The sequence below is a fragment of the Nilaparvata lugens genome, chromosome 10, assembly GCF_014356525.2.
Source record: "Nilaparvata lugens isolate BPH chromosome 10, ASM1435652v1, whole genome shotgun sequence".
In the NCBI taxonomy this organism is placed as follows: domain Eukaryota; kingdom Metazoa; phylum Arthropoda; class Insecta; order Hemiptera; family Delphacidae; genus Nilaparvata; species Nilaparvata lugens.
The window spans coordinates 24439428-24458468 of NC_052513.1; the positions used below are offsets into that span (position 1 = coordinate 24439428).

At 36.3% G+C, this 19041-nt stretch overlaps 1 protein-coding gene across 1 annotated transcript in view; it reads left to right on the plus strand.

Moving 5' to 3' along the window:
• LOC111062331 (ARF GTPase-activating protein GIT2) overlaps nt 1-19041 on the plus strand; it is a 47152-nt gene that overhangs the window by 7678 nt on the left and 20433 nt on the right. Inside the window, exons 7-11 of the mRNA XM_039436665.1 lie at nt 4059-4131; nt 5064-5246; nt 6235-6341; nt 8434-8760; nt 10665-10991. Coding sequence (XP_039292599.1) covers nt 4059-4131; nt 5064-5246; nt 6235-6341; nt 8434-8760; nt 10665-10991 — 1017 coding nt within the window. The remainder of the gene's footprint in view (nt 1-4058; nt 4132-5063; nt 5247-6234; nt 6342-8433; nt 8761-10664; nt 10992-19041) is intronic.

The window sequence follows — 19041 nt, forward strand, 5'->3', positions numbered from 1 at the left end:
ATCATTTCTATTCCGTTCAAAATCCTTAATCGGAGTTCTTCAATGGTATCAATCGGAGTATTGTATACTGAGGTCTTAAAGTGTCCACAAAGATAAAAATCCAAAGGATTTAAGTCTGGTGACCTAGCTGGCCTTGGTACTGGCCCACCTCGGCATATTCATTGATTTGGAAAGCTGTGATTCAGGTGTTCACGAACAGCAACACTGAAGTGTGCTGGAGCTCCATCATGCATAAATCAAATGTTTTGGCGCAACTGAAGATGTACATCTTCAAGTAAGATAAATAGCTCCTCTCTCTGCCCAAATGTTTACTGAAAACTGATGTTGTGGACGATTAGGATTGATGGCATGAGGATTCTCATCTGCCAAATATGGTTGTGGACGTTAACGATAGCTGTTCTAGTAAAGTGTGCTTCGTCGGTAAATAAAACGGTTGTTAAAAAGTTTGAGTTAACAAGTTTTTCTAAAAACCATCGGCAAATACCAGCACGGGGAATACAGTCTCGTGGCAATAGAGTATGAACTTTCTGGATGTAATTGTTGCTCTTTTAGTATCCTCCAGATAATAGATTGATTGTCATTAAACTGCACTGACAATATTCTCTCGTGCTCTTCTCTGGATGTTCATAAATTTCATTAAGAACTTGTTCTTCTAACTCAACAGTCTTAGTAGATCGGGGTCTGCCTGCATAAATGTGCCTTTGGACATCAAAGAACCTGTTTCAAACAGATGTTGATGAATAGTGGCAAAAAACCTTGAACTTGTACATACTCGGTTGGGAAAGTTCTCTTGATACAAAAGTCTTGCTTCAGTAGGCTACTATTACAGTGTCCCATCCCATACATTAAATGCATGTCAGCTAATTTGGAGTATGGATAATGTCTAAAATTACCTGCCTTTTTAAAAAAAAATTATCACTTAACACAAAAGCAAAGTGGAATGGTTACAAATTACTGGTTAATAGATTAAACAAAAACACAGCGCGGTTACAGTAGGCCTAACTTACAGTTTGTTGTTTTGTTCAACAGTGAGCTAAAATATTTCTGAAAATAATTTTCAGCTGATAATTTCTTTTAAATGATTTTATATTTGAAACAAAATAAATAAGCTGTTTTCGAACAGCTGTTATTTACATCCATGTTTTATTTGCAATCAGCTACAACCTATGAGTTATTAGTTCTCTCCTCATGAAACTGCAAATTTTTGTGGTGTAATGTACTACATAAGAATACATTTCATTTAACTATTATTCAAATTAGGTTTTCACAGCTTACATCATTCTTTTTAGAATAAAATTCTCTACAATTTTTATTTCGAAAAATTATTTGTTCACTGGTCATTAAAGAAAGTTATTGAGCATCAAACGTAGAAGTCTGTGTTTTTCTACTTAGATTTTTTGCATATTTCAACTTTTTTCACAAAAACTACTCACACTACAGCTTTCAGACTAGTTTTATTCAATTTTTCAGATATTTTTCCATATGAATCCAGCATTAGTTTTTCAAAAACTAGTCCCCAAACAATTCAGCATCGGTGAATTTCATCAGAGGAACTGAATTCCGGGCGAAATCTTTCACCCTGTTTAGCTCGCTAATAAAGCGTTTATGGATATATGTTTATGAGAACTTTTTTTCTTATTTTTACCTCTACTATCACGTATTAAATTATTTTACCATAATAAATTAAGAATCACTCTGTATACTCTTTCTCAACATCTCGAAAACTAAGTTCATGCCCATTAGCCTAACAAGCATTTACATTTTTTTTTTGTAATGCAATGTGGAAAATAAATTGATTTGATTTGAAGCAAAGCAGATTATACCTTAGAGCCGTTAATTTTACATGACTGTAGAAACTGCCACATCAATATCAACAATTATTGCTCCTGCGAATCAATTGAGAGAGTTTATTCTTATAAATACTTGGGTGTTGTTTTTTATTCCTGAGTGAAATGGGCAGAACATATTTAAATTACAGCTATTAATTTGGGAAAATATATTTTTGCATTCAGGTGTTTCAGCGAAATTCTAAATTTTAATGAAATAAAACAAGTAAACCATGCTTTTGTTCAGTCGTTGCTTTCTTATGGATAGCTCGTCTTCGGCATACTATGTGCATATCAATAGAGCAAAGATTGTACAGAGAGCAATTCTCAAGGCGGGGTTAAGAAAGAACAGAAGATATTCCACTGCCCTTCTGTTTAGAGAATCAATGATTTTATCTATAAAAAATTATACATCAAAGATCTGTTAATATAAATTTATAAAATGCCAATTCCATTTTCATTCCAACTAGTCACAGCCATACGCTTCAAATACGCTAGGTATGCTTCAAATGTCGGTGTTAGCACAATCTAACAAACTAGATTTTTTTTCAAATACAAATTACTTCTCTATTTCACATAGCCTATTTTGTTTCGTAACTTTCAACTTTATACCAACCAGAGTAATCTTTTCAATGTTGCTTCTCCTTAAATTTTCAAAAAACATCAAAAATTGGTTATTTGAGGTCGACAAGGAGTTTGCCGTCTCACTTATCGTTGCCGTGGGAGGTCGGCCCCGTTCACTTGGTTGACTTGCACTCCCCCATCTCTCTTCGACTGGTGCTCGGAACATGCTATATATTTATATACCTCTTCATTTAGTGATCATCTTCAATCTTCAAAGAACTAGATTTTTGGTTCGCCGCTTCTTTAAAATTTCTGCATCTTCTACCAATCTTATGTTTATTTTCTTTTTCAGCCTTTCCTCTAATTTATTAATACCTAAGATATAAAACCGTCATTTCCTTTTGACATTTTTTCTATAACACTCTTAATTTAACTCAACTCTATCTCACGCACAGGCAATATGTTGCCTATGTAAGCTTTTCCCTTTATTATTTGAGTACAGTAACTTATTATCAATTCATAAACCTAGCATTAGTTTAAGTTCTATAATATTAATTGAAATTGAGTTCAGGGTTTGTTTTATTTTCATATAATAAAGTTCAAATTAATAATGTATAATTTTTAAATGCTGATATTTCTGTTGTATTTTTCAGGAAATAAATTGGATTTGATTTGGAATGATCCATGGTCTAGTTGGATATAGTGATTGCGTAGCAAGATTCTTTATTGATTCTTTATCACAAATGACAATGTACCAGGTCTTTCAAGATCCATTACATACTAACACTACATTATAATGGAAACAAATGAAAAAATTAACGTATTCAGAACAGAGATTAAATAGATGAGTAGATGAAACAAAGAGTAGAACTCTTCTCCATTTCTACTCTGTTTCTTCTCGAAACAAAGAGTACAACCTATTTGTTTATACAGAATAGAAATAAGAATACACCTAAAATGCTATCAATACTAAGTAAATAAAATGAATCAACTTTTCTAAATAGATACACATACACACACACTTAGTAGAGCCTAAAGGAGATCCCGGGTTCCAACTTCTAACCCAGATATTAACAATAAATTATCTATTATCAATACAATAATCTATAGTAATAGATAACATAATCCGGAAGAGGAAAACAAAGCTGGCTTGTACTATTTCTCTTTAAAATTTTAATGGTAATTGAGTCCTAAAGATTATGTATTTATTTCACGTACTCCACCTTTCTGGTCCGAGAATACTCCGTGAGAATTATTGACATGTGATAACACTTTTGAAACAAAAACGTTCAGCCAGGTCACTCCCGTGTTATCAGAAGGGTACGTGAAACTGTCGGTTCCGGCTGAAGTATGGCAGCCGAAAGACTTATTGATGGCTTAAATAACATATTCAGGCAATGAGGAACTCCCCAACAAACAAAAAGCCGTTCGGATTTACGTTTACTACTTATTGGTTCTACTCACGAGGAATGCTGAATTTTAAAAAAAAAATAAAATATTTTGACAGTTTAATGGGAATCTCACTCGACTTGATAAATTCTCCTATATATCACAGTGACTGTCATTAGTTTTGCATTTAAGTTTTTTGATATCTAAGAATAATATTATTTAGACGTTATTGATTAGATTAGCTTACTGATATTCGATTATAAATTTAATTTTTTCCAGCTCACTAATCCGCTATTCCAAGACCTAGCAATGGATGTGTACGACGAAGTTGATAGGAGGGAAACTGAAACATGTGAGTCATCATTTAGCAAAATTCACAGTTAAATTTAATTCTCCTTATTCATAGAAATCGAAAATACATCCATTTGATTTAAAAAAAAAGATCCTCGCAATGAATTATTGTTGATGATCCCCTTTATAAGCTTTTTGCTTGTACATGGGTAATGGATGGGTGCATGGGTGATTTATGGGATGATCGAAAGTGCATTCCTACCGGCGGAATTCGAACCCACGACCAGGCAGTGGTTGTGATTACCAGATCACTTGACCAACCTTGCAGGCACCATAAAATGAATGTTGTTATTCAAAATGAATATTCCCAGCTTCCCAAGTTCTATTCTCGTGGCATAATTTTACTACTTCATCCTTCGACGGATGTTTTCTCTCCAAAAAACCTGAGGTGTCAACCGATATTTGAAAATTCATTAGAGGATGTATAGGATAGATTAAGTCTTTGACTTTTCAAGTGAACGACCTTCTATCAAATTTTTACTGTCAAAGTGTAGAGGCTGCGGCAGCAGTACAATTAACAGTTACCTCCAGTAACATATAAGTTTTGGTGTAGAAATTGAAATGGACATAACCTACATAATATTTGGACAATCTGAAACTAAATTGGGAAAAGGAAGAAGTTTTGGGCAATAGCCTGTTTTTTCCGATCATTGTATTGTTTGTTCTTTCTAATAAATGAATAAATGGGTACTTTTGAAATAATTAGAAAAAAATCAGGCAACTCATAGCTAATTATTTCTCTCTTGAATTTAAATAAATAACAAAGTTCAAAATGGAGTTAGTTCCTCACTTCCCACAGAATTCATCAATTTCCAGTCCAGGAAATACTTGAATTCACAGTATAGTACTTCAATGCACTGTAAAATAGATTTACTAATTTTGCCTAATTAGTCTGGACTGCTTATTAGTTCTAATGTGTTATGTGTTTTGCAGTATGGCAGTCGATACCAGCCTCACTACAGCTGGGTTCAGTGCCTTTTCTGCCAGTCAACCCGGACCTATCTTCGATGCGCAACCAGGGACGGCAAAAGTTGGCTCGTTTCAATCCTAGAGAGTTCGCTTCACTTGTTATCGACATCTTAGCTGATTCAAAGCGAAGGCAATCGCCTTTCCCTGGTAAATATCCACAAACTTATTCTTTCAATAAATTAATGTCTTAATTCATCGTATACATTAGGTGGACGTGTTATGAACTTGAAGATCAAGTCAGAGAATGAACGTATTCATTTATTTTTAGATTATGATAATCTGTGAAATCTATTTGCATTTGAATGATAATAAATCTAGGAATGTACGATTCTTGTCGAGACTTTACGTGAGAATGGGACTAGTCTATGAAAGAGAGCAAAACACATTATGAAAGTTTCCTCAGCGTAAAGTTATATCATGCTAATCTTTCGTACAAATCTATTGGCTGCGGTCGTTATTACTGATTTAAAGCCAAATATTAAGTAAGCTCATCTGACTGGTTGAAATATCACCTATCTTCTGGAAATTCTGCGATTTATAAAATTTGAGAGTAGAACAGTTTTGGGCTAGGCGTGTTGCTCATACTTGTAGATGCCTGTTCCTATAGTCATATCTATAATTATTCATTTATGATTTGCAATTTTAATTATTAATAAATGCATATTGATTTATTGTCAAGTTGAGTTCGTCAAGCTAGTTCTCAACTGGAAATTGGCTTACTGAAATTCTACTTGACTAAGCCAACTTGAAATTGTAATGAATGAGACCGATAAGAAAAAATAGTATTGTATTGTATAGGCTGGAAATTGGAACATGACTGTTTTTTCCAATTGAAGAATAAAGATTGATATTGAGCACGATTCCTCAATTTATATTCAGCACATAGAATACAGGCGTTAATTCTACAGACTCGCTTAGAATAGAATGAAAATCATAGAATCAATCAAACTAACAGCTTAGCAAGCCTCCTTCAACATAAAATATAGCAGTATTTTTTTGTCAGCGTTTTTTACTAAAAACATCTATCAGTTATTCACAAAATTCAATGCTTAACTACTATATCACAAATAGCTGTTCTTATATAATTCAATACAATTAATTAGATTTAAATCAATGAAACTTAATTTTGTTCCAGAGTCAATACACTGTAGACACCTCAAAGACAATTCGGATGATGAGCCGTTATATGATAGTGTAGCCTCTGACGACGACTATGCCTCTCCCGAGCAAATTGCCGCCCTGGTAAGTTGATGTTGTACTTATTTATTAATTTTTTGTGCCAACTATAACAGTTGACAGCAGCTCATTATACTGGGTATTACCATAGAGAAACAATACCGTGAGTAGATATCCAATGGTATAGGGCGTTTATGTCGTAACTTTTACTCAAGCCCACATCCCGTTATCTCAAGCCCATAGTCCACGCAGTTATTTCCCGTGATGCTGTGTGACGCTGGTAGTCTCTCATATTGTGCCGTTCATACACTCTCACCCCGCTAAAACATCAGTAATCGACAATAATCGGCTTGAGATAACAGTGTAAAAGTTGCGACATAAACTCCCTATACCATGGGATATCTACTTACGCTACCGTATTGTTTCTCTATGGTATTACTACAGTATCATACATCGGTCCTGTATGCTCTGCGGATACAAACATTGAATTTATTTCCAGCTTGTAACATAAAAATATAATAATCATTTGAAAATATAAAGCATAAAAAACCAACATTGAAAATAAGTTGATGGTGGACTCTTGTAATCCAGAATTAGTTGTAATCTAAATTTGAAAGTAAAGCTTGTATACATATGTTTGGACCGAAATTGTTGTTTAAATGGAAACCTAGAAGACGTAACACTGTTTCGGAGTTTTTAATGTTACCAAATTTGGGAAAGAAATAGTACAAAGTATCCTTTGTTCTTCTCCCCCCGATCTGTGCTTTATTAAAAAAGATTTTTATTTCAATCAATAATTTTATTCAATTCAAAACAATATAGGCACATAAAAGAAATCAAAAAATCCAAAATCAAAAATTAAATTTTCAAATAAAATACGAAAAACAGACTCCATGGTGGGGTGTGCTGAAAATAAAGAAAGTAGGAAAAATACCTAGCCATTTATGGTTTCCATAAATTTATGGTTTCCATATATATGTAATTGGCAGGTAGAGGGTATAAAAGTAAGGAAAGAAGGGTGAAGAGGAGCGGAAAAGGGAAGAAATGGTGAAGAAGGTAGGAAAAATAAGAGGAAAAAATGAGCTTATAAGAAAGTGTTAAAGCTAATGATGTATCAAAAAGAAATTGCCTTTGAAAGGGTTTGAGCAGAAATCTCGAGCCTCATACGTCGATATGAAGAAAAAGTTACAAAGTTACTGTAGGTGCAATTTTTTATTTCCAGTTTAGTTTCTCCACTGATCTATGAGGAAGTGGTCCGGAATAAGGTTTAATATTTTAGTGCCTATATAGATCAACTGTTTCCTTAAACATTCAATATTGGTGTGATATGTGACATATCTATTTGCAGTGGACCTTAAATGATAATTATTGGCAATTGAATTTGAAGTGCAAGGAAAATGGGATATATATTTTATCAAGTATCCAATTACGGTTATTATATATAATTGGCGTATTGTCATTACCTTAAAATTCACTAAAAATCATTTTGGTTGGTTACAATCTAGGTTTGTTTAGAATAATTTTAATGATCAGTTTTTGCGCTACGAATAATTCCTCAATATTCCTCAATATCAAGTTGAAACCCCCCCCCTTCCCCCCAATCAGTTATGCCATGCCGCAGAATGAATAAATCCAGCATTAGAATATTATGAACCAAGTGATCAGGGACCAAGTTTGTCTTTACTTTAACTCTTAAATGGATTTTAAAGCGTGTATTATTTTTTTCTCTATTATTGTATAAAACTAGGAAACAACCAATGTAACAAATTTATTCGAGAATAACTAACTGATTGCAACTCTCACCAGAGGGCAAGGCTTAATTCCTTTTGCTGGTGATGCCAAATTACACATGAAAAGTATCTAATTATGATTTTGGTATTATTTATGCTTACTTTTTATTTTATTATTTTATACTTTTAATTATAAAATTGTGTATTTTCTTTTATTTGTTTTGAATATGTATTTAGTGTATGGCAAATAAATGATTTGATTGAATGGTTTATAGGAAAATAGTTCTTGTTTAATTTTAAAGGTAAATGGTGCGATTTTGATTATTTATTGTATGGCAAATAAATGATTTGATTTGAATGATTTATAGTAAAATAGTTGTTGTTTAATTTTAAAGGTAAATGGTGCGATTTTGATTGTTGGTGGATAGGTGGCAGCTAACGCTAGCGGAAAACCAATGCCAACAATGAGCACAAGCAGTATATGTTCGTCGGAAGTGGCCACCGAGCAGACCAGCTCCAGTTCGGCCACCAGTCCACAGCACGCTGCGATTCGCAGGTCGTCTGCGCATGCGCCAACGGTTACGTCACAGTTGGCACATGCGCAGACGAGCAGGTCGTCGGCAGCGCAGTCTGTGACGTCACAGTTGGCACAGGCGCAGGTGACGGGTGTTGAGGATGAACTCAGGACACAGCTGGCTGCGTCGCAGAAGATGATAACTGATCTGACCGCCCAGATACAGAGGTTACAGACTAAGGTGAATTGAAGAACTAAGTGAAGACTATTGGGAATAAATGAATTGAATTTCGGACTTTGTCCTTATCTAAATTTGGGAGAGGAATAGCACAAGGTTGCCTTATTTTTTCTCTCTCTATCATTTTGATAATGTACTTATTGTATGAATGAATGAATAAAAGGTGAGTGAGTAGTTAATTTTAGTCACAAAGATTAAAAAGTAGGGACTATGATTTATATATTACATAATTTTCACATGAAATCACTGGAAAGAGCAAAACTCTAGTTATGTATGAAACGTCAACTTAATATAAATGGAAACAATAGAGAATGAATGAATGGATGATACATATTAAATGATACATATTAGGATACTATCGGAGCATCAATTTGGTTTTGTGAAGGGAAGATCCACTAATGACGCCTTTGATGCACTTATAAAATTTGTAATTGAGTCTTTTGAAAACAGGTGCTTTGCTCAGGCTGCCTTCTGTGACCTGAGCAAGGCATTTGACTGCGTGAATCATGATATTTTGCTTGAAAAATTAGCTTATTATGGAGTCAGTGGAAGGAGCCTTAGTCTTTTTAGATCGTACCTTGGCGATCGCCAGCAAGTTGTTTGTGTAGGAAATAAGAGATCCGACCTTGCTAAAGTAAAGTACGGCGTCCCCCAAGGATCAATATTGGGACCACTCCTCTTTGTATTGATGATAAACGATCTTCCTCTCACAATCAACAGCAAGACTGTGTTGTATGCTGATGACACTACTTTTCTTAATTCTCATTCAGATGCACACACTTTACATAATATGACAGCTGATACCTTGGCGGAAGCTTCCAAGTGGTTCAGAGCTAATGGCTTTAAATTGAACGAGGATAAAACTCAGCTTATGACATTTGGTCTCAGGGATTACACACACAACAATAACAATAGTTTTAAGTTTTTAGGCTTAATGTTTGAACACAGGTTGACCTGGGAACCCCACATAAATTTCGTTTCTGCTAGGTTATCTAGGGTTATCTTTTTGTTAAGGCAGGTGAAGAATCTTGTACCGGAAAAATACCTCAGAAGCTCATATTTTGCTTTTTTCAAAGCATAATTGCATACGGAATTTTAGTATATGGAAACAGCTGCCACATCAATAAGGTCTTGCTTTTGCAGAAAAAGGCTATCAGAATATTGACAGGTGCAGGGTATCTAGATCACTGTCGACCTCTTTTCAAAAAAACAAAAATATTGACTGTCATAAATCTCTATATATTTCAAGTAATCATGCACACTAGAAAGAATCTCCATAGCTTGAATAAAAGATCCAATATTCATGCTTATGACACCAGGAAAAAAGACCACATTGATATTCCATATCAACGTCTTGTCATAAGCATGAAACACTATGACAGCATAGGCTTGAGAATGTACAATAAGTTGCCATTGGATATCAAATGTTGTGAAAATATTGTTATTTTTAAAAAATTACTTTTTGAGTGGCTGGTTTTGAGACCTTTCTATTGTTTGACAGAGTTTTTCAATTCTACTTGATGTAATTCTACTTTGTGACTTTAAACTATTGCTTTGACTTTATTATTTCGTAATTGTATTACCATGACTTTGTCAATTACCTATATTGGTCTACGACAATAAAATCTATTTATTTATTTATTTATTATTACCAGCGGGCAAGGCTTAATTCCTTTTGCTGGTGATGCCAAATTACACATGAAAAGTATCTAATTATGATTTTGGTATTATTTATGCTTACTTTTTATTTTATACTTTTAATTATAAAATTGTGTATTTTCTTTTATTTGTTTTGAATATGTATTTAGTGTATGGCAAATAAATGATTTGATTGGAATGATTTATAGGAAAATAGTTCTTGTTTAATTTTAAAGGTAAATGGTGCGATTTTGATTGTTGGTGGATAGGTGGCAGCTAACGCTAGCGGAAAACCAATGCCAACAATGAGCACAAGCAGTATATGTTCGTCGGAAGTGGCCACCGAGCAGACCAGCTCCAGTTCGGCCACCAGTCCACAGCACGCTGCGATTCGCAGGTCGTCTGCGCATGCGCCAACTGTTACGTCACAGTTGGCACATGCGCAGACGAGCAGGTCGTCGGCAGCGCAGTCTGTGACGTCACAGTTGGCACAGGCGCAGGTGACGGGTGTTGAGGATGAACTCAGGACACAGCTGGTTGCGTCGCAGAAGATGATAACTGATCTGACCGCCCAGATACAGAGGTTACAGACTAAGGTGAATTGAAGAACTAAGTGAAGACTATTGGGAATAAATGAATTGAATTTCGGACTTTGTCCTTATCTAAATTTGGGAGAGGAATAGCACAAGGTTGCCTTATTTTTTCTCTCTCTATCATTTTGATAATGTACTTATTGTATGAATGAATGAATAAAAGGTGAGTGAGTAGTTAATTTTAGTCACAAAGATTAAAAAGTAGGGACTATGATTTATATATTACATAATTTTCACATGAAATCACTGGAAAGAGCAAAACTCTAGTTATGTATGAAACGTCAACTTAATATAAATGGAAACAATAGAGAATGAATGAATGGATGATACATATTAAATGATACATATTAGGATATGTATAGCATTAAGCTTCTGTGGTGATTTTTTCAAAAAATTCCTCAATTTTATATGAGACTATATATTCAAGGCTTTCTTTGAAACGATCATGGGTAGCACTGTCTTGAATTCTATGTGGCAAAGAATTGAAAATTTTTATATCCATGTATGAGCCTTTCTCAAGTAATGTGAGTCTATGATTTGGGTAGATAAGACCTATAAAACGTGTACTATGCATGCGTCACCCGTCCCTGACCAAAACGATATTCCTAAAAGCAAAGCCAGTTCTAATATATAAATAGCCGGTGCAGTAAGAAGGTTGTGTTCCTTAAATAAGGGTCTATGAGGACTCAACTGATACTTTGCAATGATTCTTTTGTTGCAATGCAACTTGCAAAAAGCCTTTCAAAGTGAGTGATTCATTGGCGTGGAGCTATTCAATGTACTGTATTTCCTTTGTCATTAGCAGTTTCAATTTCCCAAGTATGATATTGAACGAGTCTTGTTGGACAAACTCTATTCAAAATGTGACGTATTTTACGAATTGTTGGAAGAACATTATCTAATCATATAGTTTTGTTTTCAGCAATAACTTATCTTGTTAATTGATAATCAAAGTTTAACTTTGATAACTTACTCGATATTCCTCTATCATGGCTTGAGATTGCTGGATCCAAGTTCTCGTAGAAATTTTGAATCGGCCGTCCGTGACAAGGCTATGCCAACTTATACCGATTATGTCAAGTTCATTGAAAAGCAAATTAAGATTCTTCCTTCTGATGAGAAACAGACTGAATCGTTTAATATGAAGCACAAAAAGGATAATAAATCAAAGGTGTTTGTGGTTCAATCTAATGATTCATCTAACGATGCATCTAGTAAAAATCCCAATTGTCTGAAGTGCTCAAAACCGGGTCATCTGTTAGTAGATTGTGCAAGTTTCTTGAAAATGACTCCTTGGGAAATGACTCCTTGACTTATTGTTTGATTAAAGGAAAGTTTTGTTGTTTTCGTTGTCTTGATGTGGATCATTTGAGTAAAAATTGTCGTAGTAAAACACAGTGTGCTCAATGTCGAGAATCTCATCATTCTTTATTGCACTTTTCCAGATCAAGTTCCAATGAAGGTGTTGCGTCCTCGTCGAACTCCAAGGCAGGTGGCACATCACCTATTAGTTGTTGTTCTACATCCAACGATGTAGAAAATTCGACCGTTGTGTTGTCGACCGTGACTGCACATGTTCGAGATTGTAATGATCAGCTTTGTGATGTTCGTTTCTTGGTTGACACCGGGAGTCAGTGTCATTTTGTTACAGCCAAATTGTGTCGGCGTTTGAGACTACCATTCCAGCCCATGAAAACCGTTGTTCGTGGATTCGGTGGTGGTACTAGTGAAGTTCGAGGTCGTACTTGTGTGTCGATTCAGTCGAAGTTGGATCCTACCGTCAAGTTTTCAATGGATGCCACAGTGGTAGATAAAATCATCGACAAGTTGCCTTCTTGTGAAATCGACAGATCCAAACTTCATCATCTTGAAAATCTCACACTGGCTGACGACAAATTTTACCTTCCTAGTAGAATAGATGGCATCATTGGTGCGGAGTTAGTTCCTCACTTGCTACGTGGGAGTCCTAGTACAGGTGAATCGCACGAATTGATGACTGTTAATAGTGTCTTTGGTCACATTCTGATGGGGAGAGCGCCGATTCTCACTTCAACAACGAATGTGTCGAATTGTTTTACAGCCATCTGTAGTCCATTCGTTAGTAGTCCATCGTTAGATAGTTTTGTGGAACGTTTTTGGGAGTTGGAATCGTGTCCTGCACCAAGCTGTCAACTGAAACCGGAAGAGTTGGAGTGTGAGGTAAATTTTTGGAAGTCTGTACATCGTGTGAATTCTGGTCGTTTTGTTGTTGCCTTGTCATTTGCGGAGCCGCCCAGCAGCTTGGGAGATTCGTATGCTGTCGCCGAACGCAGACTGCTGACTTTGGAGAGACGACTAGAGCTTGACAGCAATATTCGTATTTCATATCATGAAATATTGATCGATTACCTACGTCAGGGTCACATGTCGTTTGTAGCAGATCAGACAGACCGAGGTGGCTACTACATACCGCATCACGCCATCGTGAAAGCAAGCAGCACTACCACGCCCATCCGAATTGTATTTGATGCTGGTTCCAGAACATCATCTGGTTTGTCATTGAACCAGGTTCTTCATGCTGGTCCCAAATTGCAGACTGGCATTTTTGTTTTGTTAGTTAATTTTCGTTTGTTCCCAATCGCACTAACTGCCGACATTAAACAAATCAAATCAAATCAAATTATTTTTATTGCATGAAAAATTACAAACAATGGTGTACACATCACAAATTTGTAATGATTTTATTATTATACCTACTTAACTAATCTTAGACACTAACAACTAGAGTAGATATTAGACAATATTGACAAAATTAAAATACAGTCATACACAAATTGTGAAGAAAAAAAGAAATATCATGCTTCTCCTCCACGAAGGCTGTAGCCTGTGTGTGGAAAGGAGTCTGTTTTTTATAAGAAAAGTATAATAATTTGTAGCATAAGGTAAGGATAGTTTTTATAGATGAATAAAATATTGTAATATCTGGTAAGTTACCTGCGGTATTGTACTAGAGTAGTTAAGCTACTCTATTTTTAGAGAAAAAATTTATAAGTAGATGAATAATTGCTTTAAATAAACAAATAATTCAATTGAATAACAAATTGGTACATACATGCAGTAAATAAACTAGAGTAGTGTAAATTTATGTTTAGATATATTAAAAAATATTACCAAATGAAGAATAGCCTGAAAAAGTGCCCCAATCATTCTAGATGAAATATGATATTCAAAGAGAATAATATGATAAATAGTTGAAGTAGAAATCAGTTCATATACATATTCAGTCAAAACATTGGAACAACACATTAAAAATTATTGAAAAATGTTGATATCAATATAACTAGGAACATAATATAATTATTATTGATAGCTGGAATGGATCATGAGCTCTATATTTTCCCTTCCTATCTCCCCCAACCATATTTTAATGTACGGTATTTTTTGTACATATAAGGTGTACAGTTATGAACATTACGGAGGATGGTTGGCATGTTTCTGTATAAAATATGTGCAATGTAATGGGTGTTTGTTGTTGAATGAGTTTTTATAAGTCTCGGAATTTCAATGCCTAATGAGTATGCTGAGCGTGTTGTGCGATTATGAGTTATTTTTTTGAACATATTGTTACTGTTTAAGCGAATGTAAAGAAGTAAACACTTGACATACAATTGTCGAATATCTAGAACATTGAACTCATCATATATTTCATTTGATGGCGTTCGAATGGGTTTATTCAGAGCTGTTTTAATAATTCGTTTCTGTGTAATGAGTAGAGGATTGAGTATGGATTTGTACGCCCCTCCATATGCTAAAATTCCGGCAGTTATCACAGATTGGACGTAAGCAAAATAAACTTTTCTCAAATCATCTATTTTTAAGAATTGGCGTAGGTTTAGGAATATGTAAATAGATCTCCGGATTTTGTTTTTCAAGTGGTTTATGTGGTCTGACCATTTTAATTTATCGTCAACTATAACGCCCAAATATTTATATGAACTGACTCGCTCAATGGACTCGCAGCGGCAATGAATATTGTTAGGGTTTAAACAAGAATGCAAAGTTATTGAGTCAATGGGAGGATCCTGACTTTTTCGCAGAGAAACTTCAATGAATTTGGACTTTCCTATATTGAGTGTTAATATATTTTGGTCAAACCACGCTTTCAACAGGTGTAGGTCAGTGGATGCCTTTTGATACATTTCGTCTCTATTTCTACCGGTAACATGTAGCGCTGTGTCATCAGCGAATAAGAAAAGGCTGCCAGTGAGAGGTGGTTTAGCCAGGTTATTGATATAGATTAGGAATAATAATGGTCCCAATGTGCTTCTTTGCACCACACCGTAATCAATAGAATTTAAGCTGCTCTCAACTCCCATTATTTGGACAGCCTATCCGTTAGGTAGCTGTTGAACCAGCTGAATGACTCATTACGGACACCTATGACCTCAAGCTTTTTCATTAGTTTAGATCTATCTACTGTATCGAATGCTTTAGCAAATGTATCGACAGATATTAGTGGAGGATTCCTGCCGTCGTTATCAGCGTGTATTGTGGAGATTTTCGCCGGAGGATCCAATCGAAATTTATCAGCTCAATTGTGTTTTTTTTTGGTGTTTCAAGCTCTCCATATTTGGCGCTTCGCACCGTCCACCAGCTTGTAGAGGAGGATGGAAATCGTTTTCCAGCAGCCAAGGCCAGAATACCAGGAGACATGTTCATGGACGACTTAGTCACATCTGTCGCCACAGAGTCAGAGGCCGCGGAGCTGTATCGTCAGTCCAAGCAGCTGTTTGAGGGAGGAGGTTTCTCGCTCACAAAGTGGACTTCAAATTCACCATCAATGTTGGAGAAATTCTCGGAGGAAGAGAAATCGTTTTCGTACAAGGATTTCGAAGCAGACAACTCCTTGGCTATCTTGGGATTGAATTGGCAACCTAGTACTGATCTGTTTCAGTTTTCAGTCAAGAGTGGTGAGGTCGTCGCTACTAAGCGTTCTATTCTGTCAGTGATGGCTCGTATCTATGATCCACTTGGTCTCTTGTCACCGTTTACATTATTTCTAAAGTGTCTTGTCCAGAAACTGTGGAAATTAGGAGTGGATTGGGACGAGAAGCCGCCTGAGTCTATATGCACTCTTTGGGAGAATTGTCAAAAAGAGTTGCCTCTATTGTTGAAATTTGCTGTTCCACGTCACGTTGGTTTGTTTCAGGATTCTCACATCAGTTTGATTGGTTTTTGTGACGCATCATTGTCTGGTTTTGGTGCAGTTATCTATGTGAAGTCGCAGAATGAGAGCGAGGAGCCAAGAATTGTATTATTGTGTTCAAATCCAAGGTAGCACCATCTAAAGTTGTTTCAATACCTCGTTTGGAGTTGTGTGCGGCACTCTTGTTGGCAGAACTCATGAATTCAGTAGTCACTATTATTAGTGAACGTTGTCATGTGTCTCGTATTGTCGCACTCTCTGATTCTACAGTCACCTTGTGTTGGATTAATGCTCCATCCGCAAACTTTTGTTGGTAATCGCGTCGCAAAAATACAGGATTCTTGTATACAGGGGTGGATGCATGTTGCCGGAATTGAAAATCCCGCTGACTGTTTGTCTAGAGGTTTATCACCAGTTGAGCTTGTGAACTTTCCGTTATGGCTCTCAGGTCCATCATGGATAGCAGAGGACGAATGCGATTGGCCCGTACGAACTCAAATGGAAGAGATAGTGGATCCACCGGAGGCGAAAAGACCGTCAGTGTTGACAGTCAAAAATCTCCTGATTGTAACAGCAATGCAATATATTCATTGATTGGTCGTTGTTCGGATTATGGTCGTCTTTTGAGAATTGTAATTCTTGTTCTCAAATTCTTACGAATCTTACCCCAATCAGAAGAATCAGATTTCGATGTTGCTGAGAGGTATCTATGTAAAGTGGTACAGAAGATACATTTTTCATCTGAATTTGTGCAATTAGAGAAGGGAGAAGATTGTTCTATGCGCCTACGTCGCCTGTCTCCATTCATTGATAAAGGTGTGATTCGCGTCGGCGGTCGTTTGTCTCATGCTGGACTTGAATTTGAGACTTGTCATCAGATGATCTTACCAAAATCCGACGCTTTCGTATCGATGTTAATTGATTATCATCACAAGAAGAATTGTCATGCTGGACCTTCGTTATTGTTGTCCTTGATCAGACAGAAATTCTGGATACTGTCTGCTCGCTCTATTATTCGTATTTGTGTCTTTAAGTGTAATCGTTGTTTCCGTATTCGACCTAGTAATAATGCAATTATTCCGAAAATGGGTGACCTGCCTGCTTGTCGAGTGTCAAAATGCAAACCATTTGAAAATTGTGGTGTGGATTACGCTGGTCCTCTGCGTATTACTATGACGAGACGTCGTAATCCTTGTGTTTTGAAAGCCTACATTTGACTGTTTGTGTGTATGGCAACAAAGGCGGTACATATTGAGTTGGTATCGGATCGATCATTTATCTTTAGCTGCGTTTCGTCGTTTTTTGTCACGTCGTGGACCCTGTCGTGTGATGTATTCCGATTGTGGTACTAATTTTGTAGGTGCCAAGGAACAGTTGCGAAAAATATCTCAACTTTTGAACTCGTCCGAGTTTCAAACCACATTGACTAGTCAACTCGCCGAACACAAAATTGATTGGAAATTCATTCCCCCTGGTTCGCCGCATTTTGGAGGTCTGTGGGAGGCAAATGTCAAATCTGTACAGTTGCATCTGTTCCGAGTAATCGGCAATCAACTTCTCACCTATGAGGAACTGAACACTGTATTGGTGCAGATTGAAGGTGTCCTGAATTCCCGCCCGCTGTGTGTACTGAGTGAGGATCCGCGTGAACCGCTGGCTTTAACACCAGCGCACTTTTTGACTCTAACACCGTTGAAATCGTTTCCCATGCGAGACGTGGACAGTGTCCCTGTGAATCGTCTCACCAGGTATGAATTGGTCAGTCAACTTATTCAATCGTTCTGGAACCGATGGAGAAGAGAGTACCTGCACGAACTTCAAAGTCGTAAAAAATGGTTGAAATCACCCACTTCTATCGGTGTGGGAACGGTTGTGGTAGTTGACCAACCAAACACACCTCCATTGCAGTGGCCACTGGGTGTCATTGAACAAGTGTTTCCGGGAAGTGACGGCGAGGTTCGAGTGGCGAGTGTTCGCCTAAAAACTGGTATTTATAAAAGACCAGTAACAAAATTATATCCACTCCCAACTCAATATTTGTTGTGATTGTTGCATTTTTTCTTTTGTGTTGTTTTTTGGTGTTGGTGTTTTGTTCTTTTTGGCATGTCTGGATTTTTCCTTTTCTTGTTTTTTTCAGTTTTGTAACTTGGCTGAAAAATAGTTTTTCAGAGGCGGGGGTATGGTCTGGTCAGAGAACTCGAATTGTAGCGCCAGAATGCCAGACTGTAGTTCTGCCAATAGCAGGCTTGTGTTTGCGCCGGCGCAGACCGTCCTGCTGCTTGGCATTGTGGATGTTTTTGTAAGTCTTGTCTGTCTTGTTTCGTCGGCCCGTTTTTTTGCAAGACCAAATTTGTGTTTGTCTGTCATGTAATTTTCGATCGGAAATTTCTTGTAAATTGTTTGAGTGTTGTGTGTGTGAATTATGAATATAACAGCGTAAATAGTATTGAATTGAATTAATTTGAATCGGATTTGAATTTATAAAGAATCCAGTTTGAGCTTTGTTCGAAACACAGTGCATAACCTGCAAGTTGAACGCAGAATCAACAAAAAGGCAGCTCGTAAGCAAGAACCTGTCTATTCCCAGATTTCGTCCCACCCTGAACCTGACCAAAACACCCAATAAAGGCTTCGAAGGGCAAGTAGTCAAGATTGGAATAAATTTGGTGAGTTTTTGCTCTTTTTTATTGTTCATTAATGCAGAGTTTAACTGTACAAATAACCTGGCTCAAATTGAAGATTAAATTTTGCCCCTTGTTTGTATTTGATTATTTAAATAGTAAATTACAGTCCTATGGTAGCTCCAGCCTGAGCTTTGTTCAGAACAAATGATAATTATCGAAGTTATCAGTTGATGAATATTATTAT